The 22,331-nt window shown below is 38.9% G+C and overlaps 1 protein-coding gene across 3 annotated transcripts in view; it reads left to right on the top strand.

Annotated features, from left to right (window-relative positions):
* The window catches only part of DPP10 (dipeptidyl peptidase like 10), a 451,044-nt gene that overhangs the window by 386,672 nt on the left and 42,041 nt on the right, over nucleotides 1–22,331 (top strand). For all 3 annotated transcript variants that reach the window (XM_032114483.1, XM_032114484.1, XM_032114485.1), the window contains exons 8-9: nucleotides 18,340–18,460; nucleotides 21,229–21,383. In XM_032114483.1, the coding sequence (XP_031970374.1) occupies nucleotides 18,340–18,460; nucleotides 21,229–21,383 (276 nt within the window). The remainder of the gene's footprint in view (nucleotides 1–18,339; nucleotides 18,461–21,228; nucleotides 21,384–22,331) is intronic.

Genomic DNA, 22,331 nt, shown 5'->3' with positions numbered 1-22,331 from the left:
AAGTGCAATATCAATGAAAACTGGGCAAAAGCTTAGCATCCAAATGTGATGTGATGGATTCATGAAAAGTGATGTTTTCATTTCAGTATGAAAATTACTGCCAAGGTCAGCTGTGCTGCATTGAATTCATAATAATAAAACAAGAGATGCTATGTTTCATGTATCCTTTTTTTTTTCCAGAAGTTTTACCATTTTTAATGAACATAAATCATCCATGATCATCGTGACCAACATCAATATGAGAAGAAAATAATTGTGGTTTTAGAACAGCAATGATTTTAAGCTGACCTGTATTGGTAGTTGAAGGCAAGAGACTGATTAAGTCTTCAGTTCTGCATAAGAAATTCAGATAATCCTTGTTACAGTGTTCTAATAAGCTCATTAATGCCCCCAGGCATGATCCCAGGGCCTCCTTGCACATCCAGCTTGGTCATGCAGAGAGGCTGTAAGCCGAATGTCTAAAGAATACACCCTGTTGCTTTATATCATTCATCAAGATGACTGGAAAGTAAAAAATGTTTCTGGTTGGAATGTATTGCATTAAGGAAGTGGAGGCAGGTGAGAAAAAGTAATTGGAACATGCTTGGTATGTTTTAATAATTAACCACATTAATTTATTAATAATGAGAGAGAACATGGTGACACGACTAATGGTAATAAATACATAGGTTATTTACCAGGCAGCATTAGGGAATGTGGCAAACCATATAGGTGATAGCAGAAAGGAGAAGCATTTGCAAAAGTGAACAGATTTAAGGAGTATTTTAATTAAATTGCAGTACGTAAGATTTGTCTGTGCTGTACCTCTGATCAGAAATCTAAAGTAGAACTAAAATTAAGTGCAGTGATTACTGAGAAAATATCTTTTCCTTTTCCTTAGATGTCTCATAAGAACAGGGTCAGACTTGCCGATCGTAAACCTCAGAAGAATAAATCAGAATAATGCTATCTTTGTGTGTTTTGCTTAAAATGTCATTCTGTAAATATGTATGGATACTTTCGGATACAGGCACAGGTGGACTCCTATTACATCTCAGACCTGCAAAAAAAAGTGCAATCATTTTAGGTACAACCTTAATCATCCAAATTTGAAAACATTGGCATAATTCATACTTGAGTGAGGATAACATTACTCATCTTCGTTAATGCCCCCTAGTAAAGTTAATGTCATGCTTTAAAAATATCTGCTCTGCTCTGGGTTTTATGGTGCCATATGGTCTGCAGAATGAGGAAATAATAACTTTGAACACAAAATCTTCTGTGCACTCTGAATGACACTGAGTGTTGCCGTAGAGATGTACACCTGCAGGAACAGCCTACTGAAGGTGACTTTAGGAATTGCCAATTAGAAGCATGTCCTCTTGAAGCCATTCATGTGGTGAAAGGAGGTTTCCAAAGTGACAGAAGTGCCTTGCTGCATTGCCCTCCCACTTCGGCAGCAAGCCAAAAATGTAGAAGGAGCATGAATGAATAAAGACTGTTGTGAATAATGGGTTTTGCTGCTGTCCAAAGGAACATCTGCCTCCAGCAGAAGCAGGACGGAGAGTTCATTCCAGCAGAACAGGTTAGGCAGAGGAAAGATGTGTGCCTGAGGCATTGCCACAATGGTTCTGTTACAAAATTTGTCATTAGAACAAACACTATATTAGTGGTTTTGAGTAAAATAGTACAGGAAGCAACCAGCAATGAAACAGGGCACAGAGGAAGGTGAAAGAGAGAGACCAAATGGTGAAAATCTGTCAGTAGCTATCGATGGTATGTACCTGGGTGCAAACAAAGCTGCAGTCTCATGGATCTGTGCTGCCATACACACTGTGAGTGGTTTACCTTCTTGAACAAAACTTACATGTCTTTTCCATGGAATAAGGAAATAGTGATAATTCATGAGCAAAACAAGCAGTGAAATACTTACTCTAAATAAAATAATCATGGTGTATTAACCTGGGTGATCCCTAAGAGCCATTCATTACAACTGTTCTTACAAGTGGAGTACAGTTGGAGAATAAATTCATTTTATATACAAAAATTTAATGTAGAAAGAGCCATGACATGTGCTATGTGCCATCACAGAGACAGAGTGTATGTAGTTCTCTAACGTGAAGGGGAATAGCACCTTCCCATCTGTGGTGCAGAAATGAATAGCAATATTATAGCCAGGACTGGTCAGCAAAATTAGCACAAAATGTGAAACATGAGGCCATACTGAGCCCAAGATCCCAGCTTTACACTATAAGTATTTGGAAAGTCCTGGATTAAATCCAAAATATGGGGGGATGACACATGGACTTGGATCAACTATTCTCAATAGTTAGGCTATAGTGTATAAAATAAGATGTTTCCAGTCCATGGTTCTGCAGAAGATCTCAGTAACAGTGCAGCCTACATAGTTATCTTAAATTCTTCCAATGAGGAGGAATTGGCAAGATGTTCAAACAGATAATATACGGATATGAGGGGAAAAAAACAGGAAGGAAAATATGTATGAAGCCATGAACTGCTTATTGCACAGAGGAGGATATGGCTGCAGTGAAATCGAGTATATGCAATACTTTGCCTCCTTGTGGAAAGCATGTATCAGTCTCAGTTTACTGTTCAGAATAATTTCTGGGGCTGTCTAATGGGCCAGTATGCCCCATGTGGCTAGTGAAGAACAGAGGTAGGTTCATCTCAGATGCCAGGTGGCTGAGCCACAGTACCATTGTTTTCAAGCTACCACAGTGGTTGCAAGTTATTTCAGTTTCTTGCTATTTACCTAGAGTAGATGGTTTTGTAATGATTAAAAGGAAAGCTCCAAGAAACATCTGCTGTTTGAGTCATGACATTTTGGTGGTGAAATTGAAAATGTTTGCCATTGGGGTGAAGAAACTTTTATCTAATGAATTAATGTATCTTAAGGTCACGTAGCTCTTAAAACAAGAACTGCTTTCAAGGACACACTTTAAAATGCTGCCTTTTAACTGTGTTAGAAATGTGCCAGATCTAAAATACCATTTCTGGGTCATAGTATGTTAGGGAGCTGTTTATGTATTTGCCAAATGTTACTCATGTTTGATTAAAATTGTGCAAGTCATTAGTTGATTATCTCTTTACCTCGCCTCCATAGAATCCATCACTGCAGCATTAAGTAATTCCAGGAAAGACAAACCAGCCCAACTAGAGATCTAATTTGTTTCATCAACATTTTTCTGCCTCCAGTTTATTGATTAGAGACCTCACTACTTGTGGCTGAGAAAGAGATATCCCATACCTGGTGGGAAGGCTTTACTGAGAAGAAGAATGGTTTGGGGTTTCTAAAGGGCCTCTGTTGTTGAAATACCCAGTTTTTTATCCAGTGCTCTGCCTTCTTGAGCCTTATCTCCTCCAGTAGTTTGTAGCAAAAGTTTTCATGTGTTTGTGCTGGACCTGGCTTGTATCTGACACAGGAGAGACAACTCTGGATCTGCCTATGGGGATGTATTGCAGTAGGAGCCTGGATATAAAACTTCAGGCTGGAGATGTCTCCAGTGTTTGCAGTGTTGTATTTAAGCTGTCATGTTCTTCTGCAGTGCTCCTTGTGATACAAATAGTTCTTCTGATCAGTTGTTGGGTGGGCTACTTCAAGTGGCTCCCAGTGGAGCATGGTTAGAAGTTGTTCAGTTTGACATGGCTTTTTCTTAAAAATTACACTTTTTTTATTCCCTGCCTTGGTGGTCGTATATGTTGATTATTTTGTATAAAATACTTTCTTTCACGTTATTCTATGAACATATATCCATGCAAGTCACTTTGCCTTTGTATTTATAATAGATATTTTTTGTTATTTATTGCAGTAAGCTCGCTTTCCTTTTGAATATATTAAGTGGTTCTGAAGGGAGTTTGAGTTACATACTTTGATGTATCAGCATAAATAATGATCTGTTGATTTACAGATTAATATCTGTGCATAAATTAATATATATTTTAACCAAAGAGAAATCAAGAAAATAGTAAAACTATCCAGAATACCAAAGAAAATTATTTTTTAGAGGCTTTGTCAAAAATTGATGCTACCAACAAAATATAAGCACTATCAAATGGTAGGACTGAAGATGAGCTTTTACTATGCTTTATTGTAATTTAGGTCATCATTGAGTAGAATCACCTATTAGGCTCTATACACAAAGAAAAATTTGGTGACTGTAGCTGAATTGTGGATTCAGGATGTTCCAATCAATTTTTAGAAAGTACTCCAAATATTAGAAATCTAGAAGTTGCCCTCATCTTCCAAAAAAACAACAAAAAAATAAAGGTTACTCACAAATAATAGATCTTAGAAGCTGAAACTTTTAAATAGAGAATGAAAAAGATCCAGTGAAAGAGGACCTCATTTGTATTAAAACTACCTTAATACCAGCATACAAACAAACCCAGAAATAAACCAGAGCAAAATCTGCTTTAATTGCTGTTAATAAATATACCATTTCAAGAACTCTCTGCCCTTTTGCTTTGTGATCAGTCATCTTACCTTTACCCTTTTGTCATGTTTGGGGGTTCAATTTCCCTTCACCCCCCCATCAATACCTATTGCCCCACAAAAATGCAAATAATCTCTCAGACTATTGAATTGATGGATTAAAATGACATTACCTTACAATTGCCTTTCGTCAAAATTTTAGCCTTTTTTTTCAATGGCTTTCAAAGACTGTTTTAGGTAAGACAAATACTGCAGTAGCAAAGTTCTTTGATGTTGTATTATTTTCCAAGTACCCAGATAAGCACTGGACTAATTTAGTAAATGAGGAATTAGCAGGATTGTTCTAGGACAGGTACCTAGCTGAACACATGCTTTAACAGCCATTAGTTGCTGAAAGCTCCATTTACTGTTTGGTCTATCAAGGTAATGTACAACTGCTATAAAAAATGGTAATTTATCTTTCTGTAAAATATTTGCCGTGTGTTTTCTTTTTGCATAATTAGTGCTGTGGGTACTTGGCACCCCCTCCTGGCAAGAACACTTGCATATGCAAATGAAGTACATTAATTAATGCTAATTAAGTCCTAAATAAATATATTTCCTCTGCTGTTTTTATCTGCAAAGTCTTCTGCTCTTTTGACTTACTGTATTTTAGATGAGTAACTTAAAATCACATATGGAAATGTCAAGGCTTTATTTCATCTTTCCTTTTAATGACTATGCTAATGAGGCAAATGGCAGTGAAACTGAGAGGAAAATGTCTGCTTGAATTTATTCTGAAAACTAGAAATAAACAAGAACCCTTCAATGTGACATTAACTTCAGGTATGATACCTCATTTAAAATGTATGAGGGGTTCAATTACCAAACTTTGGTAGTTCAAAGCACGTTTGGAGGTCCTTTGTCCTACTGAGGATGTTTCTCTGAGGGAGGGGAGCTGTGGTTGAGCATTGCCCACCCACCTGAGTTGACAGAAGAATTAGTTACCTAAAAGACTTTGTTAAACTGTCTTCCTCCAAAGCTGCTGCTACATGTGGGATTTTTCTCTTGGATTTTTCAAACTATCATCGTAAAATCTAAATGTTTTTTTCCTTTTCATTTAAATTATTTGATTCAAACCATTCTTCAAAGAAAAGAAAATATTATGAGTTTCTCTGAAGGTATTCTACTGAACTAGTTTACATTTTCCATTATCAATTTCTGGGTGCTCACTCCACTTAAATATGGATAGGAGGAGCATTTAATGCATGTTCTCTGGTTCCAAAAGTGATGCTCCACCTTACAGCTTTGTTTCCCATCTCAGAAAAGAGGAATGGAGAATGCAGCCAGAAAACGCAGGCAGTTTGGCAAAACAGGAAAAATTAAGAGTTTTACTTATGAAGACTGGATATATTCAATAAAAATTTTGTGAGCTCTGGAGACCACTACAGCATTATAAATGGAATATTATAAATGGAGCAAGGCTAAGTTGAGCAAAGAAGTTTCGTCATCAATTTGGTTAGTGAAATACAACAAACATATTCTGGTATCAAAGGTAACTTAAAATTATGAGTATTAAGGATTAGGTATTGCTGGCCCTTTGTGAGAATAGCCACTTGGCTGTATCTGAAAGAGGTGAAGAAATAATGAGAAAATCATATGTTTTATAGGAGTGTTATTCCTCTAGTACTGTTTTTCATGTGGAACAGTAAAAGGCCCAGCAGCTTTACAGTGAATAAATCAAGAGGGGAGATAAAATATGTTTCTTCTCCCAGATTTTTATTCTGTTATCACTGATCTAGCATGCAGCTAATATTTGAGTCAGTATGGAAGCCCTACACACAAGCAATGCATTTTTTTCATCCAGAAGCAAATATATTGGAAATTTGATATATCATTGTGCTAAAACTCAAATTATTTCTTCACATGGTTACTGTTCTGGGGGGGTGTGTGTGTGTGTGTGTGTATATATATATATATATATATTCACACAGTGCCACAAAGACACAGGCAAAGAAGCACAGCCACACACGTTTGATAGGAGCAGTCATCAGGACTTTCCATGCAGCAGGCTGCAGGGAGCAATGAAAACAGCAATATGCACCTCTCATCATGTTGTTCAACATGTTCATGTGTAACAAAGCATATCTGAATATTTGCACTTCCGTCTGTTAGCTAATATTAACTGCAAGTCCAATGGCTCATAAAATAGGACTGCTGTGCTTCTTGGGTGAAAAATGTGTGGCTTTCTGTAATGCAGAAACATGAAAATTGTATTTCAGAAGTCTAAAGTTCTTCTGAAATATCCGCCCATAAAAACTGTGAAGCAGAGGTGAGGATCTAATAGAATCCTTAGCTAAACTGGATTTGGAAAAGAGTGGGTTTTATTATGGACTGTATTTCTATATAACTCCAAAATCCTGCCCAAAACCACTGCATGCTTACCTGTGTCCATGGACCATATAATTATGTAGTCACTTTGTATTTGTTGATTAAAAAAAAAGGCTATGATACACCACAGGATGGGGTAGAAAATTTGTCATATCTATCTTTTAGTAATGTAATGTAAATGGCACTTTTAATTGTCAGATAACAAAAAAAAGGTTAAAAAACCCAAGAAAGCAGCTATACTCTATTCTCCTTAACACCTTGGAAAAGGAAGAGGAAAATTCACTATGGTAAGGCACCAAAATGTCAAAACAGAAGAGTTTGAAGATTTCTAATGCCTTTCTGGTTCAGGTTCTTTGGAGAGGTTGTTCTATCAATTGTAAACACAAATTTTATTTACCTTTTGTAAAGTGTTTGGCAGAGGACTTGTAAAAGACTTTGGAGTCTCTTTGATTGTACCAGTGCCTACAGAGTTCTGCTAGGAACAGGCTAAAGGGACAAAACCAGCTTGACACAAACCCCCCTGAACTCTTGCTCTGTGGGAGGGTTCCTTCACCTTTTCTATGTAAATGTTCTGTTTGCTGTATGTTAAAATTGATTTTCTTGTTTGGCACATAACGTGCATCACAGATAGAGGCAGGTTTCTGTCAGTGGAAGTGATGGTGACTGTCCTCTCGTCAAGGTTTAACAACTCCGGCCATGCTCAGCTCTCCTGGCTTTCTCTATTTTAGCCAAGTCCCTCTTGAAGAAGAGACATTAAATTCCATCATCATCAACCCATAAATGTCCTTGTATGTTTCTTTTTTCCCTGCAGTGGGGTTATGACAACCCCACTGTGTTTGTGCTGAAGGATCAGAGCTGATTAAACTTTTTCTGCACTGTGTTTTCTGCACTGTGTTACAGACTTAGGCTTTCATGTTCACTCAGCCTGGGCCAGACAGTGAAATGCAAAGAACTGTGGATGTGTAGTTGTGGAAGTGTATCTCCACTGGCAGCTCCAAGGCCTGCAGAATAAGGATTAAAAAGTCAGGTGTACTGTTGATATCTAAGAGAAAACAAAGCACTGATTTCCTTCACCATTTATGGCAGGTGACAGTGCATTTACAGAAATAAAAGGGAAAATGTTTGTGTGGAAGGAAAGCAAATAGTTACTTTTAAGTGTTGTTTGCCAGACTCTGAACTGTCCCAAACAGATGGGCCGTTATAAGAGCTAGTCAAAAATTCCTCTTTGTCTCATTCCTAATGAGGTATTTTAAGACCAGCTCTGTTTCTTGCATTGAATGTGCTGTGTGGAGTCTGTACAGGTGGATGTCATCCACTAAAATTTTGGCCCATCGTAAAGACAGCTGGCAGCTCGAACCCTGTGTGCAGTGGGGAGACGAAGGCACGTGCCCATACAGCAAGATGGGCTGGGTCAGCAATAGCAGCTGAAAGGACAAAGCTTTGTGTTCAGCTCTGCTTGGGTTTCTCATGTAGGAGATACTCAGAGGCACCCTGGTCTATTGTATTGCATACAAATGACAGGGATTTGTCACCTCAGGGATTGCCCACCATCCTAAGAATAGTAGACAATGTAAATATGACTTTACAGCTCAGAATTTTCAATTCTGTATCTTTTTACTTTTGTCCTTGCTTGTTAGAATGCTACTTTCTTGCATTTTGTCAAAGAAAACAGAAGATTTCTCATCTGATACCAAGCTCTTACAGGTTCCTTAGATATTTTTCTGTCTCCCAACATTGCTTTTTTTTTTCTTCTGGAGTAACTAGGTTGAAAATGTTTCACTTTAGCTTGTTACGGATTGATCAGTCTGGGCATAATTGAATGCTTGATATCAGTGTGAGATGAGCCTGAAATACCAGAGATCATTTTAAAAGATTCTATGGTAAGGACAGATTATGATTTTATTATAAGCTCCATGCTGGCTCATTAGTCAGAAGCGATCAGCAAGTGTGAGGAAGGAGGAGTGTGAGTTCCTGAGCATGCACTGGTTTTGGGTAAGTCTGTTCTTCACATCACTTAGATGAAGATCACAGGGCTGAGCAGCCCAGTCCTCAGTGACATTTTGCACAGTGCTGCAGCCAGCAAAGCTCTGCAGGCAGCTCCATGGGAGGAAGCAGCAGATCCAGACCACAGGCCTGGGGGCAAGGCAGGCTTACTGTGATCTGTGCAGCAGATTTATGAGACTGCTTTTTGCTTAGGTCGTAGTCCAGATATTATACGTGATTTTATTTATATAGCATATTACACTATGTTTGCTCTCATGGGTAAGCTGTCATGGGATGAGGCAGGGTGTGAATTTAGTGAGCATCATGATCCAATATCATTGGAAAGGCAACATAATTAATGTGTGTTGAAACAAAAGAGGGCAACGCTTCCCTGCATTTATTGGAAATCAAGGACATAAACATCAGAGTTACCATGGATTTGCTCATAGTCTGAGTTCGTGGCCTGGTTTATGTCATGACATTAGTAACTAATCTTGTAGCTACATTATGAGTGCATCCTCGCTATTGTTTACAGTAGATTTATAAACTATCTAAATAGCAATTAAATATAATAGCCTTGTAGATTGTTTGCAGTTGTTCAGAAACGATTGTGCTAACACATTACTGTGGTGCAGTGGCATTAATCTACACAGAAGAAAAATGGTGCTTCAGTGTTCTGTTCTTCCTGCTATGTCTGGCAGCTTGATGAACTGCAAAAACTAACATATAGTATCTGACACCAACAAAAAGGCAGTGTATGACATTGGGATGTCTGTGCTTTGAGGTCTCCATGTCTCCTACTGATCAACAGCTACTTCCTCTCTGCCTTAATTACAATATAATCAAAACATTTGAGAGCTTCCTCTGAAAGAATTGCTGTGTAGGTCAATCACAACCTTTAGAAAATTGGTACCTTTGAGAGTGAATACAGTTATTATTGCCCACAATTATAATCATTTTGTTACTATCTATTATATGGTTTCCGCCTCACTTGCAATGTGTCTGATGATTTTTGGAACATGGATCATGTAAGGGTGGATTTTTGTCCACTGCCATGCATTGCTTAGGTAGCTCATGGTGCCTGTGGTGCCCAGTGCCTGCATAATTTAGTGCTCTGTGGTGCAAGAGCAGGAGCAAGTCAGAGCTGAATGGCTCTGAAGATTTTGTACCAGTATAGATTGACCTGCAAAAGAAAAGAGAAAAAAACATCTGCAGAGAAGAGATCAGAGCCATTATGCACTCCTGGAGACTTGCAAAGCAGCTGTATTGCAAACTAGATCAGACATTTCAGCCTGCAATCCTATCTGTGAGAGCTCACAATCTAAATAGACTACAGATATAATGTAGGGGAAAGGAATATGAAATAAAGCTGCTTTGCAATACAAACCCATAAAACTTTCCTTGAAATTGTCATCCTGTAACATATGTGATCTGGATAGAAAATTTGTCAGACATGAGAAAAAAAAGGCTTTTGGAAGAAGTCTGCCTAATTGTAACTCAGTCACTAATGAATATTATAACCTTTTAAAATTCACACCTATAAAAGCTCTATAAGCCACTTTTCTGTGGTTTATATTATCTGAAATATTGTAATTCTCTTTAGTTTCAGAGATGGCTGTGGGACCTGTAAGAAGGACATTAGCAGAATAATCAATCCCACCAGTGAAATGCATTATGAGTGTTTTGGGTGGTAGTTTGCCACCTTGCATTTCACTTGCCTCTCAGTGTGTGTGTCCTCTTCACTACCATGGAGCTTCTTCCACAGCTGATTACTGCAGACAAGAATGGCAGACACTAACCCTTGATTTTGCTCCTTTACCAACAAAGTGCAAAGTACCTCCTAGACATGTGGTTTGTCAGTGTGATTTTGTGCACAATGTGTGTACAGTTCACCAGTGTGGGGCAGTAAATCAACCCCTAATTTGGAAATGCTCCAGAGCATTGGTGGTGTGCCTGTTGTCCTTACCATGGTTTGAGTGACCCCTGTGCCAGCAGAGTTATGTTGAAGATGGGTGTTGAATCTCCAGCTGTAGATAAAAATGAGCCAAATGGCATTATGCCACCAGGTCAGCACAGAGCACAGGAAAAGCCACCTCTTTCCTGCTGCCAGATAGAGCCCTGAAAGATTTCTGTGGCTCTCTCCAGCATGTGCTCTGTGGCTCCTGGCAAGAAAGGAGCTTTGATAAAGGCCAGGAAGTTTGGATTGCCATCATGGAATTTCTAGCTTGGTACAGCTGTTCCTGTGTAACACTGTGTCCAGTCCTTTTGGATGATGTTTTCTTCCCCAAAGGAGCATTTACCTTTTCTGTGAAAGGAAAAAAAGAAAATAGCAGTTACACTGTTGTTGCATTGGCACACGAAGCACATAATCTTAACTACACCTTGTTCTTCAGTGGCAATCTGGTTCAAGTAAATAAGATTTTGGCAAGGAAAAAAGGGCAGGAAGGAGTACTCCTCTTCTGTAACAGTAGGTATAATAATGGTCTGACAATCTCAGTTTAAGTCTGGGAGTCCCAGGGGTATAGTAAGTAAAATCACAGATGACAAGAAAATGTTTGCTCAGTTTGGACTTGAAGAAGAGAGCAGATATTACAGTGACTAAAAATAACATAATCAGTGGTTCTCAGAAAAAAATTGTCTATCAGGCTGTTGGAGGATGCCAAATAGTGGTAGAGAAAATGCCAGGCCAGGTATTCATTGGAAAGCTATTGCATTGATAGGTACTGTGGGAGATTTGCAGTAATTTTTAAATTGGTGAAAACTATTTGTAAATTTCTGAAGTGGAGCTATTTCTATGATTTTTCAGATCTGTGAACCAGAAACTAGTAACAAATACTTTAAATATATAAAGGAAAATCAAACTTGTTACCTTAACAGCAGCTGTTGAAAACTGGCAACCAAATGGCTTTGATGTGGATGCAGGGCTTTGATTTTAGTTTCGTCCTGCAATCCAAAGTTAGTTCTAACATTATTTACAAGTCAAAGGAAGTGCATGGACATCTGCATTTTTCCATAATTATGGTGAAAGCAACAGTAGGAATTGAAAGCACATTTTTTGAATAAAAATTACTTAAAAATAATTCCAAAATTAATTATTTCATTTAATATGCCACTTATTTATTTTTCCTATGGCAAATCCTTGCTTGTGCTGGACTTCCCATATGTTAAAGAACAAAAGGGCATCAACTCTTTGGATATATGCAATATATATGTGTACATACACATTACCAGGCAGTATAAACTTGGCACTGTACCTGAAACTGGAGAAGTCATGGTTTAATCTCTGAAGAGCAAAGTACAATATTTGCAGGGCAACAAAGAAAATATTCTTTATTTGACTTTGTTCTGCTCATGAATAGCTGATACTATTTGTATTAATGATTGTTAGTGAGAAAACATATTTCATCTGGAAATCTTAGCGAATGATCTGACTGGGGGCAGCTGGATTTGGCCCTGGCTAATGTATGGTGAGACAGGAGACAGAACAAATGGTAAGAGGCAAGCCCAGATGGAAAAGCATCTTGAAGCTTTTGAAGAATTAATTATCCAACTAATTGGCTGGCAGTCCCACAAGAAGGGATGGAATTTTGCTGAATGCTTTGCAAGTCTGGTGGAGCCTGTGCTGAGGTGCAGCCATCAGCCATGGGGGGCCAGGCTGTCTGTGTGGGTGCTCAGGGCTTCTGCATCAGTAAATTCTTACCCCTCTGCAGAGAGGCAGAAGCACAGTTGAGTGCTCTGTTACATGGAATGCTGGGCTCTGAGCACACCTGTGCTGGCCCAGAGAGGGGTGACCTGTTTGTCCTTGCCAAGGCCACAGAGGAGGGCAGCCAGGGCTGGGCTGCCTGAGGAGGCCCTACGTCGATGTCTTTAGCGCTGTCATTAGCAGCCGCAGCAGTTCTGCAGCAGAAGCATTTCCTGAACGCCTGAAGTCTCCTTCTGGGCGTAATCAGAAATTCCTTAGTCTTGTCATAGCTCATATTTTCAATGTGAAAGGTAAGGAAGGCTGTCATGTTCTGTGGGGTATCAAGTGGGAGCGCTGAAGTTGTTCCAGATTGGAGTAGTTATTTATATATTTGTTGGTCTGAGATTCTGTGGAAGAATCTCATGATTTTCTTGGATAACAGGTAGAACCTGTAGAGAAAGAGACCAGTGCTTGTTGTATGGATCTTTTTCTTCCTAACCAAAGATGCATAGATACAGGTGACTTCTTTGTTTCCTTTCCAGCTGCATCTGCTCTGTAGCTTTAGAATTTGGTTGGCACTTCCCTTGAACGAGGTGTTCATCCTGATGAATCCATGTAATGGCAAACACAGCCTGTAGCCACACTCCACAATTTCTTTTCCTTCCTTCTTGTTCAAGTCCCCAACCACTCTTTGGGTGAAGAACCTTCTTCTAATACCCAGCCTAAACCTCCCCTGACACAACTTCAGGGCATTCCCTCGGCTCATGTCACTGGTCACTGCACAGAACAGATCAGTGTCTGCCCCTCCTCTTCCCCTCTCACAAGGAAGTTGCCGCTGCAGTGAGGTCTCCCCTCAGTCTCCTCTTCTCCAGGCTGCACAGACCCCTTCTGCTTTTCCTCCACCTAAAGTACCTGGGCTTTGGAGTTGACCTCCAGCAGCTCTGGGCAAGCTGCTGCTGCTGCCCAGCTGGAGGACAAAAGGCTCGTGCTGTCCCTGAAACGCTGCCCTGCAATCAGAGGAGGGATTTAGTGTGGATGTGCCATGCAGGAGGCTTCAGGGGAGCAGCAAAAGGGAAAAAGTGGAGCATTTTCCTGTAATTTAGCGGCTTTTCTCTGCCTGTAGTGTTTAAAATGATTAAAGACACATGGGGGGCCTCTCCAGCTACTGGCACTGGGTTTGCTGTTCAGCTGGGGGAGTGGATGTCTCTGTTTTCACAGCTGTCTGCCATCTGGAACTAACTGCTCGGACTGGGTGCTCTGCTCCAGACCTCAGCCTGAAAGAAAATCCTGTAACTGCGAAACATGTTGCAAACAGTAAATAAGTGTTTTGGAAGGAATTAATTTAGAAGAAGGTTTATGAAAAAATGGTTTAGAGGCTGCCAGATGTGGAAAATGAGAAGGATTAGTGCTGAGGTAGAACATTAGAGCAAGCTGGGCCTCAGATTCATCACAGTCAGTTGAAATAAATCTGATCATTTTCAAGAATTAATATGTCACTAATCCAAAACATTCTTGCAGGTGTTTTTCATTAATAGGAAAATACTTAATAAAATAATTACTGAAATTCGGTGGGATTTTTCTCCATTTGGTTTAAGACTTGATGTGCAAAATCTCTAAGAAAGGAAAAAGTCAAATAAATTTGAAGGCAATAGATTTTAACATTTATCCCCATTTACAGCATTATTAGCTGAGAGCCTCAGCTAAAAATAGTTTTAAATTTTTTTAAGACTACTCATGAAAGATGGGTAGAAAAGGTTAAAAAAAGCGTAATAATAATTTTCACATACAATAGCATATCCTGGTTCCACTTCATGCCTTTTTCAATTTATTTTCTTATCATCATACTTGAAAGCTGTGAAAGCATTTTGGGCACAAAGCCACTGATGTATTCTTGAAAATACCTGTCTGATACACAGTTGGCAACTCCTTTTTCAGCAGTTTGGGAAGATTCAGTAGTTGCAGTCAACATTTTAGTACTTGTGATGCAGTAAATAGCCCCAAGTGTATACTAAGGAAAGCCTTTTACTATTACTTGCTTCCATATACCTGAGTGGAGAGAGACTAGCAAGGGAAATTTTTGGTTTATGTGACATTGCTCAAAACACAATTTACAAAGTGATGAAGTATGTGCAGTCCCCATCCTGGAAACTTTTGGGCACATAGTTCTACTTGCTGAAGTCAGGTAAGGCACGTGTTTACAAGACTGTGCTCCAAGGATTTGGTTTTGGTTTTTTTGATCAGTTATTCTTATCCCAGGGTCATGATTTGTTATCTTCCTTGCAGTGCTTGAGAGTTTCAGTCTCATAGGAAAAGTAGCAGTCTGAGTTCTCTCCCAGTCACTTTCTTTCTCTTTCACTCAATTTTGAAAACCAAGTTGTGGCTCATAAATTCAACTTCCAGGTATTGTTGTACTGCAAGTAATCAGCAGGAGTAGCTGCCTCTTAAAAAATAAAAATTTTCATTGAGTCTCTGTGTTTTTGAAAAAAAAAGATTGGAGATACATTTTAGTGTAGCATAAAGTAGAACCATAAGGCTGCTTCATCAGAAAACAGTGGCCATGTTTAAAATGAGCAAGAAAGAGAAAAATAGATGAAGCAAAGAAAAGGAACTTGGGTGTCATGCAGGGAGGGGAGGGTTTGAGATTTAAGGACTTTCCTCTGGGGCTCGAGTTTTTTTGCATGTTTCAGCTGAGGAATAGTTCCATTTCTACTCTTACTTTGTGGGCTCTTGATAATTCACATCAAATAAAAGCAGTGTCTGTTTTCCTCCTAAAGCCACTTCACATTTGACACCACGTTTTGCTGCTGGCTGGTGTTGTGTGTGCAAACACAAGATGAAAACAAGCAGGAACTACTCACAATCTTGTGAACAGAATTAATTTCAAGTGGTGATGTGTTAAAATTTCAGTATTTTAGAGCTATATTTAAAGTACATTTGTATCATATAAGTATTGTACTGGGAAGAAGAATTCACAGTGAATCTGCCTTTTAGAATGCCTTTCTTGGCTGCAAACTGATGGGAGATTGGGCTCTGTGGCTACACAAAGTACTTGTGCTTAATTGAGTCCACTGCTTGCATTCACTGAGAGGGAAGTGGGCACCTCTCAGGCCATGACTAAGCCTTCACAGTAATGTCAGCACTCCTGTTACGCCTCTGCTGCCTGTTTTGCTGCAGAAATCAACATTTTAACTCCCAAGTCCTTATTTCCAAGAAGTGAATGGGTTAAATAGTTACAGATGAGCCCTTTGGCATGGTCAGGGATGGGGGGGAATGCAGCCCTGGCTGCAGGGGTCAGGCTCTGTCACTGTTAGGAAGGGTGCAGAGGCCATTCCTGTCGGTGCAAACAGCAGTCCAGGGGCTGCCTGTGGAAAGTGGCACCTCCTGAAATACAACAAATATTCAACATTGCAGATGAGATTTAATGACTAACCATAATGGTGAATCTTTCTAAAATGTTTTTACGGGCATGGGGATATTGATCTTTTGGAATGCTGCAGGCAGTGAGTGCAGAGCACCAACCCTAAATCGTCCATGTGCACTTATGGGCAGTGTAGTTGTGTTGAGGAACATGAATGGCTGTATTTCATAAATGTTCTGCAAAGGAACATAAATTCTTCCTTTTTAATGTTAAATTCAAGTAATCAGTGAGCTCAATGCTTGCTAGGGAGAGAGTTGCTGTGTGACTTTGAAGTTTTTCAAGGACTTTAAAATGATCCAATAGGTACATTCAAGAAAAAAATTGGGGTTTGGAGCAGCTTTCAAAGTTGAAGGAACATGTGTCAGGAGTGATGAGGGAAGAAGGGAAACTTTGGATGATAGAGTAGACTAAGAAGATTGTTCAGAGGGTAACTGAGAACTGGTTGAGGATGGAGACAAAGCTGCTTTATTAAATGAATTGGGAATAAAGATGATGCAGCCACAATCAGTGGCACACCAGTGACTATCCTTCAGAGATATTTACTTATGTGAGATCTGTCAAATGGAATTAGCAATGCCTGCTAAGTAGTAATAACAGGATTAAAAACCTTCTCAGGATTCAGTCATAAAACAAGTAATTCTTAATCCTGTCCTTTGACTGGCGCTGATCACTTTAAATGAAAGTTTTCATAGCAGAGACAAGACAATATGGGTACCTTCACCATTAAAAACACAAACAGCCTGAAAAGGGGGGAGAGAAGCAAAAATTATACTCCTGATCTTCAAAAATGAATTACATTGATTTCATTTAATTGAAGAAGATTAAATAAAATAGAATCATTTGACCAAGTAGGCTTTTCTGGTAACCTCTTGAAAGCTGCTGTTTATATAAGAATAGATTGTCAGCTGTAAGAAGTTGCTTCATAGGAAGCAACAGTCATTAGAGTGGTTCACAACTCAGTCTACCTGTAATGCAATTACAATGTCTTGTAATTGCTCGTATTAATTTCTTTTACATTAGAAAAAAAAGTGCATTTTTACTGTGGAAATACACATTTACAGGAAGTTTTGTAGATATTATTTCAAAAGCTTGATACATCCAGAATTCTCTAATCCTCATTTTCTTCTGCTGTTGAGTCTGGGTGATACATCACCTTCCCAGAAATTCTCTGTACCAGTATAAAGCTCAGTACATTTTGGATTATTCAAACTGGATTAACTGGTTTTGCTCCAGTTTTGAGCTCACCGCTAAGCATTGAATTCTAACCATAAAGGACTTACTTCCAGTTCCCAATAACGGTTAAAATAATTTCATTGCTCATGGAATGAGAAAACCTCAGCTTTATTGCTTTCTGCAGCAGAAATCATGAAGTGGCTACTGTTAAAAATCATTAGTTTGGGGACTCATAGGGAAATCTATTTCAGATGGTAATTTAGAAGCAAAGGGAACAGCAGTAATAGTGATAATAAAACTTTGCTCTTTGGTTAGTATTTTCCCATAAGTCGTTTATTATAGAAGTGTGAGAGAATGATAAATGACCAGACTTTTTAAATGGTCTTTGGTGGAAATACACTTCCTGTTACACTCCCTGAGACCCTGTATATCAGTGGACAGTGCTGAAATGGTGTAACAAAAATTTCTGTGGCATTTGGCTTCTTTAGTCCTGTCAGCTGCATTTTCTCCGTGTGAATTGAGATGGTGCATAATTGTGCTGTTACTTTGATTTTTGTGTTAAGCTGTGGAAGTGCACACATGGCCATTCTAATTTACTGCACTTTGTCATGGAAGCTGGAGCTCAACTTCACAAAATGAGTGAACTTGATACCCTTTGCAACAAAGTGAGCAGGGAAAGAAAAGCAGAAAAGGCTGATGAGTGGCAGTGAAGAAGGTAAAAGGAGGATGAGGAGCCCAGACTTGAAGAACAAAGAGCATTTATATAGTACACTTGAGGTTGAACATTGGTGTGTCAGTCAGAAGTCGTCAGCAAGCTGAGAAAAGTTAACTGCAGGCTGCTCTTTGTTTTTGCTTCTCCTGTGTGTTCTGACACCATGATAAAAAGCTGTAACTTATATTTATGATGTATGTCCTTGCAGAAGTGTGTCTCATTTCACAGTTAGAAAACCAGATGAAAATTTCTTTATCTATTCAGCTGTTATAAAACTTGCCTCCTGTGTGATTTTGAGAAATGTAATAATATTTTTTAACATGAATAGAAATATTTCAACTGGAAAGACAATTTCAAAAGAAGGATTTGCTTGCCATAAGTATTAAAAGTTTGCTAAGTTTGTCCAAATTTATAATAGAATGGAATATGAAGACAATGTTGGTGGAAACTCATGCTGAATTATTCTGTAGACTGTTCTGAGCCTGAGGAAATTATGTATTCATTGCTGAACATTCATTTATATCTACCAAAATGTTGTTTTTTCTCTCCATCTCTCTTACCTCATCCAGATTTATATATTCGAAAATAACATCTACTATCAGCCTGATGTAAAGGGCAGCTCATTGCGCCTGACATCCTCAGGAAAAGAAGGAATTATTTTTAATGGAATTGCAGACTGGTTATACGAAGGTAAGCTGGACGAATCTATCTATTTATTAAAACAGATAAAAGGTCCTTGTACAGACCCAACAGCACAAATCTGCTCATTTCAGAAAATGCTGAGGTTGGGTTTGTTCCTTTCCCTTCTCATTTTCCTGCAAGATTGCCTTTGTATCTGTTCATTCTTTGTACTGGCTGCTGGTTTGCATAGAGCAGTGTTTTCTGAGAAAGAGGAATTCGCTTCCAACCAGAATGTAGCAAATGAATACTTGGTAGCATGTACAAGTGAGGAGGGAAAGGGCTCAGTTTGCTGCTTTTAGGGACAACAGTGATGACCCATTTACATTTTAAAAATCCCTGTAGAAGAGGGCACCCAAAAATGAGTGGGGGATAGCTCAGCCTGTCTTCCAAAGCCAGTACCACAGGATATTCCCTCTGCACCCAAAATGCTTTTAACATAATGATAAATTTAAGAAAAACAAAATAAAAAAAGGGAGAAGATTATCTAGGTTGGTATAACAGCTTAAAATTAGTACACATTTCAGTTACTCTTTCTATGGGACTCATGTATTCTACAGATAAATAGCTTAGTGTTAAATACTCATTTTCCTGAGATATAGAATTTCTTGTGTGAAGAGGTTTTTAGGAACGGTGCTAAGGCCATACAGCATGAAACTTCACCTTAAAAATGGTCTGTCCACACCTCTTGCAGTACTTATGAGCAAACACCTTGGGGTTTCTTTTAAATCTCTGCCCAAGTGAACTCTGAAGTTAGAATGGTAGTTTGCATCCCTCAGCTTGTTAGCTAACCAATCTCATAGTTGCCAGCTTCCAAGGTTTCCATTACTCTTTTGACACGTTTTTATGTGGCAGCATATTTCAAAACAATAGCTTAAAAATGGAATATCATTTTATATACACTTAATATTCTTGAAATCGAGCACAAAAGCAAGCAAATTGAAGAATTTAAGCAGATATAGCTCATTGAAGTTGATGTAGTATATCAACTTTGTGCTAAAAAGAAGTGAAGTTAATAAGAGTCACAGCCAGGAGAAGCAAAAGTTGTCCAGTTTGGGACCAGAAAGTTTCTGAAGTGTTGTGGGAGATGATCCCAAAGCCTTCCTCATGAAGCTTGTCCTAAAACCCTCTTTAAGTGACTTTGCTCATTATTTTCCAAGTTGTTTGATCCCTGGCCCAAGTGGCTGTTGCATTTCCTGACTTGCAGAGGACTCACGGGGCTCCCAGGGTTGCAGGCAGGCAGTGAGCTCTTCTCACCTAGAAACCCCATGGAGGTCAGAGTGAAGGGGAATTCTCTCTGTACACCCTGGAGAGCCCCAATGTCTGTTGGCATGAGGGAGCACACTGCTCCTTTCCCATTAACCTAGAGCAGTGCTCCACTTTCAGCAGTTTTTTAATAGCATCAGAAGCTAAGCAGGGTGAACATTGTCCAGGTGAAGTTGAGAGATTTTCATTGAATCAAGCACTCTTCCTCCTTTGACCTCATTTGTTTTCTTTTATCATTTCATGAGATTGTTATTAGCATTTTACCTTACAAAGCATTTGGGAGTAGCTTTTCTTTGTGTGAATAACCTTGGCTAAATGCAAACAGTAATATTTTAAAGCAAACACAATTGTGATTTTTGCTATCTGATATTCACCTTTCATTCTCTGCTCTTCTCCTGTGTAAAAGGTTTTAGTTATCCAGCCAGGGAGAGAAGCATGACCCAGAATATATGACTTTGAATATAGGTCCCAGCTTCATTTTAGCTAACCTTAGATAATTCAACCCATTAAGCTGCTTCAGAACCCTCAGAATCTGATTAACATCTTGGAGAGTCTCTGTTGACAATTTAAGTAGTTTTGTTAGGTAGGCTCTCCAATTAGCTATGCAGTCAGGTCTTTTCCCTTAGAACACCATTCTCAATTAGTTTTCCAGCCAAATTCTTCAGATTTAAATACAAAATCCTTACTAAGCAGGCCAAGGTATCAAATACATACCGAATCAGTCTTAAGTCTTTCCACAAGTGGAAGCAGAAGGCTTGTACAGGGTGGATTTGGAATTTCTCAGGAGCTGCTGTATTGGGATTCCAGGAGTTTGGGTGCTGTGTCTGTGGCTGTTTCTGGTTTGTTTCTTTTGACTATGAAATACAATGACAATAAATGTAAGAAAACATTGAGTGACATTTTTGAGAAATGCTTTCATTTGGAAAGCAAATAAAATTTGGTTAAAAATAAAACTTGTTTGGATTTTCAAAAAGTTACCCTCCAGAAAAACTGAACTTCCCAAGAATTAAAGCTGTCCACTAGACTGAGACAGGAAAGTCAAAATATTGCACTCCAAAAATGATTACGTAAGATCACTGTGTGAGAATCTGCATGTTACCAGGTGCCACAACTCAGGGAAATCAGGTATACTGAAGTTCTATATTGAGAAGAAGAAAAAAATTGGCAATCCCAAAAAATACCCCAAATGCCCAAATTATTTAAAATTATTTAAAATTTAAGTAAACACATATACTGGAATTTAATAGAACTAAGCATATGACAGTAACAATCATCTTTCACATTTAGATAATTTACTGATATCAGTGGAAATACTAATTTGAGGAAAATGGTTAAAGCTTGGTCCTTCAGTATTCCTTGTTACCCAACCACTCAACCCAGGATGATGTGAAATTACTGAAATTACAACAGACACAATTCAAGTTGGCACAGGGAGAGTAACTTGGTGCCAGCTGAATAAGCTGGACACTATGGGATAGTTTTTTTATGAACCCTAAGGAAATCTGGTTTTGCAGAGGAACTTCTTCATTCCCACATTGCCCACTGGTGGTCTCCAGACGGGGAAAGACTGGCCTTCCTGACTATAAATGACTCTCTGGTACCCAGCATGGTTATCCCCCGGTTCACAGGAGGTCTATATCCAAAGGGAAAGCAGTATCCATATCCTAAGGTAAGATGAGTGGGAATGCCAACCCCACCTGCTCTTCTGTGTTCACTGAAAATATTCAGTCGTAAGGAAAGAGTGTCTCCAGACAGTAACAGAGGCTGATTTTGTTCATGGTGCCTTTCAGGAAATAATAATTACTTTTTTTTTCAGTAGATTGTAACATCTTTTGCTGAAAAGAAGCTATCAGGTGAGGGGACAGCAGAGAAACTAATTTGAAGTAATTTCATCACTGATATTTGGCTTGGTAAAATGAATCCAGCACCTCAGAGAGAAGGGTAATGCATTTGAAGGACTGCATGACTGCATAGGAAAAAGATCCAGCCCCAGCTGCACTGGAGTCAGATGCTCTGTGTGCAGAGCACAGGGCAAGTTCCTTCACAGATACAGAGATCCCAGTAGATTGTGCTGTTATTAGTAAATGTGACAGACTGGCATTGAATAAGATAAGCCACTGCAATGTATTTTCATGGCCATCAAAAAGAGAAAGAAAAAAAAAAAAAGAATTATCACTGTGTTTCCGAAGATTTAGAGAAGGGTTTTTGCATTTGTTTTAGAAAGTGAAAGAACAGCCCAGGCAGGAGTAATGCCTGAAATCACTTCTCATTTTCTGGGGATTTTCTGGTGAGATGCCTCCGGATCTGTTGTTTTGATATTCCAGCTGATCAGTTCATCCAGCCCTTGTGTGCAGTTTCCAAGTGTCTGGGTTCCTTTCTGGCAGGTCCACTTATATGGTACTCCTTTGACATTTCAGGGGAAGTTTATTGAGGGCTTTAGAAAATATTCCTGTTACCCTGCTATTCCTGCGACTGTTTTTTGGTGATGAAGCTTTATTGTTGATGGTTGAACAGTTAGACTGTACCAGGTACTATGAAACAATAACATACATTATATAAATAGAGTTATTTGTGCTATGAAATAATACTCTGAAATAATGAAACAACAGTAATTTTA

The sequence above is a fragment of the Corvus moneduloides genome, chromosome 7 (genome assembly GCF_009650955.1).
Source record: "Corvus moneduloides isolate bCorMon1 chromosome 7, bCorMon1.pri, whole genome shotgun sequence".
In the NCBI taxonomy this organism is placed as follows: Eukaryota; Metazoa; Chordata; class Aves; order Passeriformes; family Corvidae; genus Corvus; species Corvus moneduloides.
Note: the sequence above shows the minus strand (reverse complement) of the source record. Positions and strands in the feature narration are given on the sequence as shown.